This window comes from Heterocephalus glaber, unplaced genomic scaffold, assembly GCF_053883595.1.
Source record: "Heterocephalus glaber isolate CG9 unplaced genomic scaffold, H.glaber_assembly_v1.0 deba00001564, whole genome shotgun sequence".
NCBI classification, from domain to species: domain Eukaryota; kingdom Metazoa; phylum Chordata; class Mammalia; order Rodentia; family Bathyergidae; genus Heterocephalus; species Heterocephalus glaber.
The window spans coordinates 4,554,142-4,567,247 of record NW_028258351.1 but is presented as its reverse complement, the minus strand read 5'-3'; the positions used below and the strand labels follow the sequence as shown (position 1 = coordinate 4,567,247).

The 13,106-nt window shown below is 36.2% G+C and overlaps 1 protein-coding gene and 1 long non-coding RNA gene across 3 annotated transcripts in view; one reads left to right on the top strand and one right to left on the bottom strand.

The window, feature by feature from the left end:
• The first annotated feature begins 5,431 nt into the window (after positions 1-5,431).
• Positions 5,432-13,106, top strand: part of Ddx52 (DExD-box helicase 52) — a 27,765-nt gene continuing 20,090 nt past the window's right edge. For both annotated transcript variants that reach the window (XR_015443270.1, XM_004870423.3), the window contains exons 1-3: positions 5,432-5,610; positions 6,640-6,838; positions 11,953-12,083. Coding sequence is in view for 1 of the 2 variants with exons in the window: in XM_004870423.3 (XP_004870480.1) it covers positions 5,524-5,610; positions 6,640-6,838; positions 11,953-12,083 (417 nt within the window). In the remaining variant the exon portion in view is untranslated. The remainder of the gene's footprint in view (positions 5,611-6,639; positions 6,839-11,952; positions 12,084-13,106) is intronic.
• The window catches only part of LOC110346844 (uncharacterized), a 25,330-nt gene continuing 21,712 nt past the window's right edge, over positions 9,489-13,106 (bottom strand). The window contains exon 4 of the long non-coding RNA XR_002391109.2: positions 9,489-9,679. This is a non-coding gene — a long non-coding RNA (uncharacterized LOC110346844). The remainder of the gene's footprint in view (positions 9,680-13,106) is intronic.

Sequence of the window (13,106 nt, the reverse complement as noted above, 5' to 3'; positions counted from 1 at the left end):
TTATTGTTTATTGCATCCTTGAATGGCTGTCGGGGCCTACAAGTGTAGGCCATGAGGTCCTTCACAAGAAAGTCCCTACCACCTTTCCATCTCTTGTTGCATTCTCACTTCCAGCTTTGTTGAACCACTAGCAGATCCTCAAACACAACAGGCTGCTTCTATGCCTCCTTACATTTGTTGCTGCTGTTCTGTCTGCTTAAATACCTTTACCATCCTTGTCTATAACATCATATTTTTAAGGCTATGCCAACTTTATTTTCTCTAGAAAAACCTTTCCTAATTTTCAACAAAGCCCACCCCATCCTGCCACCTCAGAGTAAACACTCCCTCAATACCTATAACTTACATTTCTGTGCCTGGAGAATTTTCTTGCTCTGTTTGAAGAGTTCTCTATCCCTAGCAGACTCTAAGCTACTTGAGAGCAAGGACTCTGTCTAATTCACCTCTGTCTCCCTAGGACCTGGTCTGTGACAGATACACTATAAAAACTCCACCACCACCAAAATTTGTTGAATGATAAGCTGGGAGTGGGGAAGAAAACATTTTCCAAAGCACACTTTTGGAGCATAGAATGATCACTCTGTTCATAGCAACAAGCCATCCCAACCAGCTGGCACTGCAGTGTCAGAGACTTTGTGTTCTTACTTGCTACACTTGAGAAACCATGTGTGTCTACCCGTCAGACCATATTAGTTTTTGGAGAAATTCCAGTTATACAAACCCATGATTCAATTTCCTCACCACCTCTATTGACAATGTTTTTAAATAGTTCTATTTTGTTTTCTTCCCTGAAAGGAAATGGTCTCTTAATGAGTCAACTAGACAGTCAAGGCAGAAAATGGTATAAATCTGACAGTTTCTACTTGTCTTCATTCACTCATTCAGCCAAAATTTATTACAAAGCACCAAAGCAAAAGATACATGGGTCCTTTCCTAAATTCATAAGGTAGGAAGTTTTGGGTGTCTTTATTTTATTTTATTTCACTTCATTGATTTGACAAGGTTTATTGACAAATAACTATGAAATTGACTCTATGCTAAGCAAATGTAATATGAAGATAAATGAAACGCAGACCCAGCCCTGGAAAAGATCAAAGTCTGTGAACTAATGTGGAAATATAACTGCAGTGCCATAAGAGCTAAAACTGAGGTATTTAAAAAGTGGAGCGAGGACCGGGGATTTAGCTCAGTGGTTCCAGTGCCTGCCTCGCAAGTGCAAGGTCCCGAGTTTGATGCCTGGTACCAAAAAAAAAAAAAAAAAGTGGAATGAGAACTCAAAAAATATATAAAGTCAGTTTTTACAGAAACTGACTAAGAAGAAAGAAAAATATGTACAAAGGTTCAGAGTAAGAAGAAGCAAATCTGAAATGAGAAAACTGAAGCTGAGTGAGGATAAGTAACTTACCTAATGTTACATAGTTGGTGATAGGGCTGAGAGCTGAACCTAAGCAGAAGTTATTTATGGAAGTGTCTTATTTCTTGGGTGTTGAAACAAAAAAAAAGGTTGAGAACCACTGCTTAAGGCCTGACATGTGAGTTATAGGAACTCAGATCACATTCAGTAGACAATGGGGAATCATGAGATTTTTTTAAAAGTAGATCACATTGATCACATGTGGGCTTTAGAAATACAAATCTACTACTGATTCTTAACTCTAACTGAATTCAGAAAAACTTGAGAATCTTTCTAAAGTTTGGCCAGGGAGCCATTTTGGAACAATTAAGCTAGAATTTCTGGAGGTGGTACACAGTTTTCTTTGTTTTAAGTTCATCAGGGGATACTAATATGTCCTTAGGGTCAAAGACTACCACTCCAAGAGGATCAACTGAAAGAAGAAAAGGACTCATATTACTAAGCACTAATATGTTTGAGGCTTTGTTCTAAATGCTTTATACAGTAACTATAGTCTATATACTGTACATAAATGCATGCCTGTAATCCCAGTACTAAAGAGACAGAGACAGAAGGATTGTAAGTTTGAGGTCAGCCTGAGCTACATAGCAAGACACTCTCAAAAAAAAAAAAAATGCTGGGCATGGTGGTGCCTGAGGCAAGAGAATCACCATGAGTTCAAAACCATCCTGGGCTACATAGTGAGTTCAAGGCCAACATGGACTACATAGTGAGACCCTATCTCAAAACAAAACAAAATAAAAGATTAGACATACATACCCAAAACATGCAAACAAAAAGATTATTTATTATATATATATAAAATCTTTTTTTAACTGTGTATACAGTAAAACCTTGGATTGCAAGTAACTTGTTCCACAAGTATTCCGCAAGATATGCAAATATTTCTAATAAATTTTAACGTAAGGGGCCAGGGATTTAGCCCAGTGGTTTCGCCGCCTGCTGTGCAAGTGCAAGGACTCGAGTTCAATCCCTGGTACCAAAAAAATAAAAAAATAAAAAAATGAAAAATTTTAACTTGATAAACAAGCGATGTCTTGCAATATGAGTAGTATGTGAAAGTCTTCTTACACAATAACTCTCCCCTCTGTTGTCTCCCCCACAACAGCCAGGATGGTTTTCAAAGGTAAGAGCAGGTTAATTTATTTTTTAATTTTTCTTTATGTTCTGTATTTTCTTATTTTGTATTATAATATAGGATTGTAATCATTTTATATGAATATTTGGGTTGTGGAATGAATCATCTGAGTTTCTGGCATTTCTTATGTGGAAATTTGCTTTGTGATATATAAGTGCTCTGGATTACAAGCATGTTTCTGGAATGAATTATGCTTGCAAGCCAAGGTTTTACTATCTATCTATTGGTGATCAACCCATTGATTTACAGATGGAGAAAGCAACATGATTTAGTTTGTCACGTTTTATTTTTATTTTTGTCATTGCATTTGTACTATACAAAATTATTTGCTTCTGAATTGCCTAAGTATGGCAATCTACTTTGCTTCACTGTCCTAGCCCCAGTTCCTGCGCTCCAGGCACGACCAACCTGTGGCCTACTGACATGCCTGGTTTGCCTGGGCTGCACACTCAGGAATTGTCTTGGGCCACATATAAAATATATAATATAGTTAATATATGTAACAAATCTTTATTTTAAAATATTTTTATTATAACACAGGCCTATCCAACTCCCAGGGCACAGCTGAACACACCTCCTTTGGACTCTCAAAACAAACCGATAAATGAATGAATGTATCAGAAACATTCTATGGCTATGTGGAGAACGGATTTCATAAAGGCTAAGGGTAGAAACAGGGAGACTGATAAAAGTAGAAATAATGATGGTGGTTTGGTCTAGATTGGTATCTGTATGAATGAATAGATTTGGAATATAGTTTGAGGGCAGAGCTTAATATACCTGACAGATTCCATGCACAGATAAAGGAAAAGGAGGACTCACAGGTAACTCTTATGTTATCAGCTGGGTTGAATGGAGGGTGGAATTATTAAGTTCTGCACACATTAAGATGCTTAGTTGACTTTAAGTGGAGATGTCCAAGTAGGTAATTGGTTCTATGAGTCTGAAGCTCAGAAAAAAATGTCAGGGCTGGAGAAATAAATTTGGAACTCATCAACATATAAATGATACACAGGAATAATGTTGTATAGGATTTGACCTCTTATCATTCAGTTATAGATACTTAGCAAAGAGAGCAAGTTCAAGTACATAATTTCTTCACATCCAAGGAAAGTAGGTGCAGAGTGAGCATGAGATGAGGGACGTGAATCTACTGTTCCCTCGGATGGATTCAGTCCCTGATTCCCTCTTTTTTTCCTCTTTCTCTTTCTCTCTCTCTCCTCTCCCTCTCTCTCCTCAACAAACTAAGATGAACTAGTATAGATGAAACAAATTAGCATATATATTGAAATATTTTTGAAACAACAGAGTATGTATTTGGGAAAGTAGTTATCTCTCCTCTATTTTGAGCATGCTCTCTCTCTCCCTTCCTTCCTCAATATATATATATATATATATATAGAGAGAGAGAGAGAGAGAGAGAGAGAGAGCTTTCACCTAACATTGTTCTCAAGTTTAAGATAATTAATTTGAAAGGAGACAATTAGCATGATTCAGCTGTATGATAAGGGTGGGAAGAGGACTTAGCTGGGGTTAAAGTCTGGTCAGGTAAATACTATGGAGGATTATAACTTCTCCTTCCCCCTCCAATAAAAGTCCCCTGGAATTAATTGTTCAACAGAGGTGTAGTAGCCAGGGATTTAGCTCAGTGGTGCTGCCCCTGCCTTGCAAGCCAAGGTCATGAGTTCCATCCCCAGTACCAAAACAAAAAACAAAAAAACTAATGTCAATAGAGGTGTAGTGGCCTAGGACCTGAGAAGGGAAAGGAAACCCCTACAGAATGCTTCCCCTATAAGGAAGAGTACTCTGCATTATATTAATGACTTGCTTTCTTCCTTTCAGAGGAAAGAACTGTATTGCATATTGAAAATGTGCTATATTCTCTACCTTAATAAGCATGGCCTTGGAATTAGATCTAAGTTTAAATCTCTCCTATCCTCTCCATCTGTTAGCTGTGACCTGGTCAAATTTAACCTTTTTGAGACTAATATCTCATTTGTAAAATAAGGATTATACCTGCTTTGGAACTGTTGTGAGGATTAAGCTAGGCTCAGAGATTGTGGTGTATAATGGAAGGAACATGGGCTTGGGGTGTTAAAAGATTTACATTGAATTCACTTGTGTCATTAAATAATTTGATGATTTGGGTTGGGTTCTTTCACTAATATGTGCCTTAGTTTTCACATTAGTAAAATGGAGATCATAAGATTACATCTGCTTTGAAGACTTGTAGAAATGTTATTGTTCACCATACAAGGCTCAAAATGGTTTACATGGGTCAGGAATCTGTTTATTTATCTACCTATCTATCGATCGATGGATCGACCCATGAAATTTTTTGAATAGTTTCCTAGCGTGTTTAGGTCGCAATCCAAACTCAGTGACCTTTTTACAAGCTGTTTTGCGACAGTTTGTCTCTACACCTTATCCTTACCTCTCTTTCTCACTGCAGCTTGCCTACAGTTCCCTCAGCCTTCTTCCTATTCCCACAATGTTTCAAATCTTTTTCATCTTTCAGACAAGTGTTTCCTCTATCTGCAATCCTGTTTCCAAATCTTGGAAAGCGCAAATATCACTAAGGCAGAATGCACTTGACTAATGTAACTAAAAGTATCCGCCTGCCCCCGGTCTCCTTCTCTATCGAGCACACCTTTTTATTTGCTTTATAGTATCGGCTTCGCAGAATCTTCTGTCCCCACTATTATATAAGCTTTCTTAGGAGAGGAATCTTGGGGTGGTGTTCATCAAACTATCCCTAAAAGTGTAGAACAGTGCCTAGCATAAGAAGATTATCGATATCTTTTGAAGGAATTTAATAATTACTAACTACAAGCCAATAAAAGCGCCCCGCCTCAAGTGACAGCCAGGTTCCGCCTCCCAGAGCCACTTCCGCTCATGCTCGGGTGTGAGGGCGTCGTGGGAGGAAGTCGTCTACGCAGGCGCTCTGGGGCGTGAGGATTTCTGGGTAAAAATGGATGTCCAAGATTTGTTTCGCCGGCTTGGCGCTGGGGCCAAATTTGACGTGAAACGCTTCTCAGCCGACGCAGCTCGATTTCAGGTACTTTGCGTAGGGGCGGAGGCCAGAGTGACAGAGAAGGAGCAGGATCTCGAAGATAAGCCGGCAGCTAACCAAGCGGCCGGCATTCCCGGAGACCCCGCGGCCTGCGTTTGATCATCCTTGGGCATTTCCCCCTTATTTTGGATTTGGCTTGCTACGCAGACTTACCAGGCACAGGACTTCTAGATGACTCTTTTCAGAGCCCTTGGTAGATTGAGTTGAGCCTAGCACGGAAGATCTCTTTTCCTGCTTCTTGGTTCAACCAAAGCAAAGTTGGAAATTTTCAAAAGTAAATTTCCCTGAAACTTGTGGAAAGGAATTTCGAAAACAAAAGTGGGAAAAAAAGAGATTATTTTTTATAGTCGACCCAGGTTTGACTTGGTATCCATCTAGCAGCACTGCACGTGGTTCTTTGTATTGCTCCAATCCGGCATATTAAGTAACCAATGAGAAGAGCGATTTACACCTGGACGATTTTATATAGGGAAGTAGTGAGTGTCCAGAGAAGTCAGTTGTGGGAAATCTTGAATGTCAAGGTTGCTATAAGAGAATAAAGGTGGTTGTTGTTTTGGAGTTTTTTGTGTTTCTTCTGACTGCATTATAATGTAACTGTTAAAAGAGTATCAACTCTGGAACCAGATTGTTGGAGTCGTAACACACAATTTGCCAGCTGATTGTTTCGAGCCCTTAACTTTCTAATATCTCGATTTTCTCATCGGTAATGTGCTATTCACCTTGTAGGGTTGCTATGAGAATTAAGCAATTTGATACATATATGAACATGCTTAGAAATGTGCTTGACATACAGTAAACATATAAGCTTTAATTGCTAGCATTGTTGTGAGATCAAGAAAAGTGTCATTTTGGATTTCATTTATCTAAAGGGACATATGAGCTTGACAATTATTTGGTGGAAAGGTTAAAAAAAAAAGACTGGGAGTCATTAGACCCATTTTCTTTCTGATACTTCTGGTTGGAGGGAAGCATTGCTATTTTTCAAGATTTTATTTTTAATTTTTTGGGTTTTAGATAGGAAAAAGGAAATATGGCTCTGATTCTTCAGAGATGCTGCAGAGTCTGGACTTCTTTGGAAACAAAAAGTCCGTCCCAGGTGAGTGTGGTGCGACACAAACACACCAGGAGCTCCAAAATGAAGAGAAAAAAGAAGAGAGCCTAACTGAAAGAAAGAGGGGGCCAAACAAGAAAAAGAGAAAGAAAATGATTTCAGGTTAGTGTTGGATTTCTATGTTTTTTTCTATTTAACTTTTTTCAGTTACAAAATAATCTGAGCCCATAAGTCACACTGTTTACAGCCATTTGTCAGTTGATGTCATTCAAGTTATTTCTAGGTACGTGCCATTATACATACTACTATGATAATATTTATACATACTATTAAGGTATATATATCCTTTTGTACAGGTGCTGTTAATGCTATAGACTAGCATCCCAAAAGCAGAAATACTTGGTGAAAGGGTATGCATGCATGCTTCAACACATACTATAAAATGACTTCCCATACCTTTGTCATATTATCAGTCTTAAATTTTTTTCCAGTTTAATGAATGAAACTAGTTTATATTTGTATTTCCTTGAGCAAGTGTTTGAGCATCTTCATATATTTTACCAGACAATTTACATTTCAATTTTTGTACTTCTCTGTTCTTACCCTTTGCTTATTCTTATTAGGGTTTTGTTTTTTTCAGTATTATACTAAAGAGTATTTATCTTTTTTCTTTGTTATATCTATTAAGTTTCCTAGCCATCTACCTTTTTTTATAAAGTAAATAGTTAAGTTATACAATAAACAAGTACATTTCCTTCCCACTCCATCTCCAGTCCTCTGTTTCTCCAGAGGTAACCACTGTTACATCAATTTCTATTGTTATTTTTCTAGGGACATTTTATTCACATATATTAATTAGTACATCCCTTAAAAAATACACTGTATTTACAAATAATTATATATACTATTAACATGAGTAATCTATGTATGTTCTATTGTGAAGCTTCCCTTCACTTTTTTTTCAGGCAAACCAAATAAAATACATTTTATTTTGGATATTATATTAAATTTACATTACATTTTTGATATTAAAATCTTTACAAAGACAAAATTGGAATCCATGGTAAAAATCATGAAACGGAACATTCTGTAATGACTCTACAGTGTTCTGATAAGTATAAAAACCATTAAATTAATGTTTTTGTCTAATACCTCTCCTCCTTTTTTAAAAAAATGTATTTTAGAGCTTGGAATCAGTAGGCAATGCACTCCTTGTTCAGTTTTACATAACATAGTATCCCATTGTACCGTCCATAATTGAATTAAGGGCCTGGGGGTGTAGTTCAGTCATAGAGTACATATTTAGCATGTGGGAGGCCCTAGGTCAATTCCCAGTACTGTATGTATGTATGTGTATATATATATATATATATATATATCCCCCTCAACTTCCAAAAATAATTAACAAGTTTTTCTGTGATGGACATTTAGTTTATTCTCACACTTTTGCTGTTGTAGTATTTAATATATCTATTTATGTTCTATACATGTGAATATATCCAATAAATTCTTATAAGTGAAATTGCATAGTGAACAAAGATTTATTTTAAATTTAGATATTGTAGAATTATCTACCAGAAACACTGTATTAATAGGAAGTACACTGTTTTGTTCATTGTAATACAGTGCAGTGTCTCATCGTACATTGTAGGGATGGTCCATAATTGATTTGGCAATTCTGATGAACGTTTACTTTGTTTCCATACTCCATGATAAATAAAAGTATGCCACAAATGTAGGAAAACAGTTTGAATGTTAGGCGGATAGGTACTGTAACCATTTAACAACAAATGCATGGAGGCCATGATCTGTGATTTTATGTATAGCCAGCCATGTACCTATTTTTAATCAGAAAATTAGAGATGTTGTGAATTAGTAATGATTTGGGTCTGTTAGTACCAACTGCCTCATAAAGAGATTTTTTTTTTAAGTCATTCTTTGTAATACTCACTAGCAATATATGAGAACTTTTCTTTCTATAAATTTTCCCTTTGTGTATTTTGTACCCGTTTTGTACTGTACTAAGACCATCCATTTCTTATTAAACCCTATATGTTAAGATATCAGCTCTGTCTACCATATGTATCCAAATGTTTTTAAATATGTTTACAGTTTGTCATGTGTCATTTGTCCTTTTTCTTTTTTGCCATTTTACAGTTAAATCTACCTTTTTATTGTATGGTGCTCCCACCCACACGAGGGTAAAGGAACTTCTGGCATGGGTTGTTGTTTTTTTTTAATTCTTCTATATTTTATTTGAAGCTTCATTTCCTTATAATGAAATATTTGCTCCTATGGAATTTTATTTGGTAACAGGAGTGAACAGAAAACTAAGTTAATTTTTTTCCCAAGTGGCTACTTATCCTAATACCATATCTTGATAATCGCATTTCCCTATTGAGTTTTAACTGCAGCTTTTATTGTAAACTTATTTCCTATGTATATTCAGGTCTGTCTCTGGACTCTGTTCTGTATTACTGATTGTCTGTGATTTCATGCACCAATTCTAGCTTGTTTTAATTACTGTGAATTTGTAATATGAGAAAAAAAAATTATAGAGTGGGGTGATGCATACCATGTTTATTGATTGGGAAAGTTATTTTTTCCCCAAAGTGATCTATTAGTATAATCTCAATTTATGTCCCAGCAGGCTTGCTTTTTTTTTTTTTTGGTAGAAATTAACAAAGAATAAGACTTAGCTGGATGTGGTAGCACATGCCTGTAATCCCAGCACTCATGAGACTGAGGCAGGAGGACTGCTAGGAGTTCAAGACCAGCCTGAACTACATAGTGAGACTCTGTCTCAAACAAAACAAAACAAAATATCAAGACTTAATATAAGATTACACTAATCAAGGTAGTTTGTTTCCAGAGAGCTATGTAGATCAGATAAAGAGTTCATGGACCATTACCTGTGTATGGACAGTTAGTTTGCAGCAGAGGTGCTCAAGCATTTCATTCAGTAGGGAAAGTAAAGTCTTTTCAACAAAGTGTTCAGGATTTCTATGGGGGAAAAAAGTGAACATTAAGTCTTATCTCAGACTATCCCCAAAATTAACTTTAAATAACTCAAACTGAAGTGCAAAATGTAAAATTATAAAATTTAAAGGAGAAAACAGGAAAAAATCTATTGTGACCTTGTATGCAGGTTTTTTGTTTGTTTGTTTTGTACCAAGGATTGAACTCGGGTCCTTGGACTTTCGAGGCAAGTGACAGAACCACTGAGGGCAGAGGTTTTTAAGACTACAAAACAAACAAACAAAAAAACACCACAAACTGTAAGGGGAAAAATTGGTATCTTGGACTTCATTGCTGCTCATCAAAATGTAGCAGTAAGAGAGGATGTAGAGTAGTGATAGAGTGCCTGCTTAGGAAGTGTGAGGCCTGGGTTTGATTGCTGGCACAAAAATAAAACCAAAAAAACCTCGTTAAAAGCTAAATATGGTGACAGACCCTATAATCCTAGCACTTGAAGGCTGAGGCAGGAAGATTGCAATTTCAAGCCCAACCTGGGCAATTTATCAACTTAGCAAGACCCCACCTCAAAAATAAAAAAATAAAAAGGACTGGAGATGTAGCTGGTGTGAAGCTCTGGGTTCTATCCTCCCCGACTGGAGATAGGGAGTTAGAGGTGGAGCAATAAGAAAATGAAGACAGCCATAGTTGGAAAAATATTTGCAACAATGTATGTCAAACACTTGTATCCACTCACTAGAGAAGACGTGAGACTAGAAGACTTGAAGACTGGAGAAGATATATGCATGGCAGTAAGCACATAAAAAATATTCAGCATCATTAATCGGGCAAATTTAGACTATAATAGAGTACTACCCACATACATTAAAATGGCTAAAAATAAAAACACTTGACTATACCAAGTGTTGGCAAGGATGTATAAAAACAAGTTCACATTCGATGGTAAAATGATATGATCACTTGGGAAAATTCTGGACTTTTTTTTTTTTTTCTGAAGTTAAACATGTATCTGTGATGTTTCAGTTATTCCTCTCCTAGATATTCACCCAAGAGGAAGTGAAAAATGTCTTCGGGAGAACTTGTACTCAGACGTTCGTAGCAACTTTATTTGTAATAGTCTCAAACTGGAAATGACCCAAATGTCCTTCAATAGATTAAGGATAAACAAATTATATATCCATACAGCAGAATAATAGTAAAATGTTAAGTCTCAAAATAATTGTCCTGAGTGAAAGAAGCCAGACTGTAAATTAGTACAATGTATGTACTAATATGTGTACAATATATGAATCATATATAATGATTCCACTTATATAAAATTCCAGAAAAGGCAAACTAATCTGTAGTAATAGGAGTTAGATTGGAAGTTATCTAGGGATAAAGTGATAAATTCCTAGAGGCCACAAGGAAATTTGGAAGGTGATGAAAATAACCTTGAATGTGATGATGGTTTAATGTATGTTTGTATGTATGCTATATATATATATATATATATATATATATATTCATTCTATACTTTTTTTTTGATAGTGCTGGGTGTTGAACCCAGTGCCCAGCACGTTAGTCAAGTGCTTTGCCATTGAGCTACATCTCTAGCCCCAGTGTATACTTTAAAATATATGCAGTTTAAAAAATAAATAAAAAAGGGGGCTAGGATTTAGCTCAGTAACACCGCACCTGCCTCACAAGCCCAAGGTCCTGAGTTCGATTCCTGGTACCAGGTTGGGGGGGATATATAGAGTTTATTGTATGTCAGTTATATCAGTGAAGTTGAAAAAATTTTTTTCTAATTTCAATAGAACTGTTTTCTCATTACTCTTAGACTATTTTAGGTTATTCTTACATATTTGTTCTCCATAAAAATATTAATTGACCGAGTATAATTTATAGACATTGGGGAATTGCTATCTTTACCATATTGAGTAGCCTAGTGTACTGTGTTTTGTTCACTGCTATTGTAAGTGAAATCTTTCATTCTGTTTACTTTCTAGCTGACTTTTTGGATATAAAGAAGCTGCCTACATTATTGTTGTTTATGTAATTTGTTAATTCCCTCTTTTCAAGTATATAGTCATCACATTACATAGCTGAAACCATCAATAAAGAGAAGAGGGTGAGCTTCAGAGCCCTGATTAGGCCAGCATAATTTGCCTATTTCTAATCTTTATACATCTCATTACTTTCTCTCATCTAGTTGCATAAGGTAGTACTTTTTCTTGTTTAGTGTGAAAGTGTGGCCTGTTTGGTACACCCAAGGCTGTCATGTTGAAAATCTTTTAACCTGTAAAAATATATTTTAGAAATTACTTCTCAAGAAGAAGGTATGACTATACAGTGGATGTCATCTGTGGAAGCAAAGATTGAAGATAAAAAAGTTAAAGGAGAAAATAAACTAACTTCAGGGAAGTTGGAACATCTCCGAAAGGAAAAGGTTAGAAAAATGTCTTTAGCCCCAAAAGTGTGTAATTTTCTGACCTGGTGACTTTTTGTCTGGACATGAGTAATTCTTTTGGTAAAGTGAATATAGTTTTGTTAAGATAGAAGATGGGGGTCTGGGGATTTAGCTTAGCGGTTCTGCTGCCTGCCTCGGAAGCACAAGGTCCCAAGTTCAATCCCCAGTACCAAAAAAAAAAAAAAAGATGGAAGATGAATTACATTTGTTTAGGTTTTACTTTAATAAGAATTTAAAACAGGGGCGGGGATTTAGCTCAGTGGTTCCGTCGTGTGCCTTGCAAGTGCAAAGACCAAAGTTCGATCCCTGGTACAAAAAAACCTTAAAGTAGGTATTTATATTGTGGCTAAAAAGTTGAAGGTATAATTGAAGGTATACATGTAGAGAGAGAGATGTGTCTGTGTGTAATAATTCTTACCCTGTTCAACTTTAAAGATTAATAATATGTTTAGAATAAAAGTTTTAAAATTTCTTACCCTCTTTTGTTAAACATGAAATTTGGCTCCCATTCTATTCTATATTGAGTTCACTGGTTTGGAAGGATTTCTTCTGTTAGGGATTAGAAGGTTAGAGTTCTTTAAAAACCTATTTTATAGCTTAGGAATAAGGGGAGTCAAATATAAAATAACAAGTACATCCTAGTGTGTGCTGTACACTTACATGTTGCTGATGGAAAGGTATATACAGCTCATTTCAGATATCACTGTGGCCTAAAACGAGAATTTGAGTGTCTCTGGGCCAAAGAATGAGGAAGCAAACCGAATTACTACCACTAGACTCTTACTTTTGCTTTATATTTATTTATTTACTTATTTTTTGGCTTTTGAGACAGAATCTTGCTATGTAGTTCAGGCTGCCCTTAAACTCACTGTGTAGCCAAGGCTGGCTTTGAACTGATGGTGATCCTCCTGCCTCTGCCTCCTCAGTGCTGGGATTACAGGCATGTGCCACCATGCCCAGCTTTCCACTTTTGGTTTTAGTAAGAGTTTTGGGGTTTTTTTT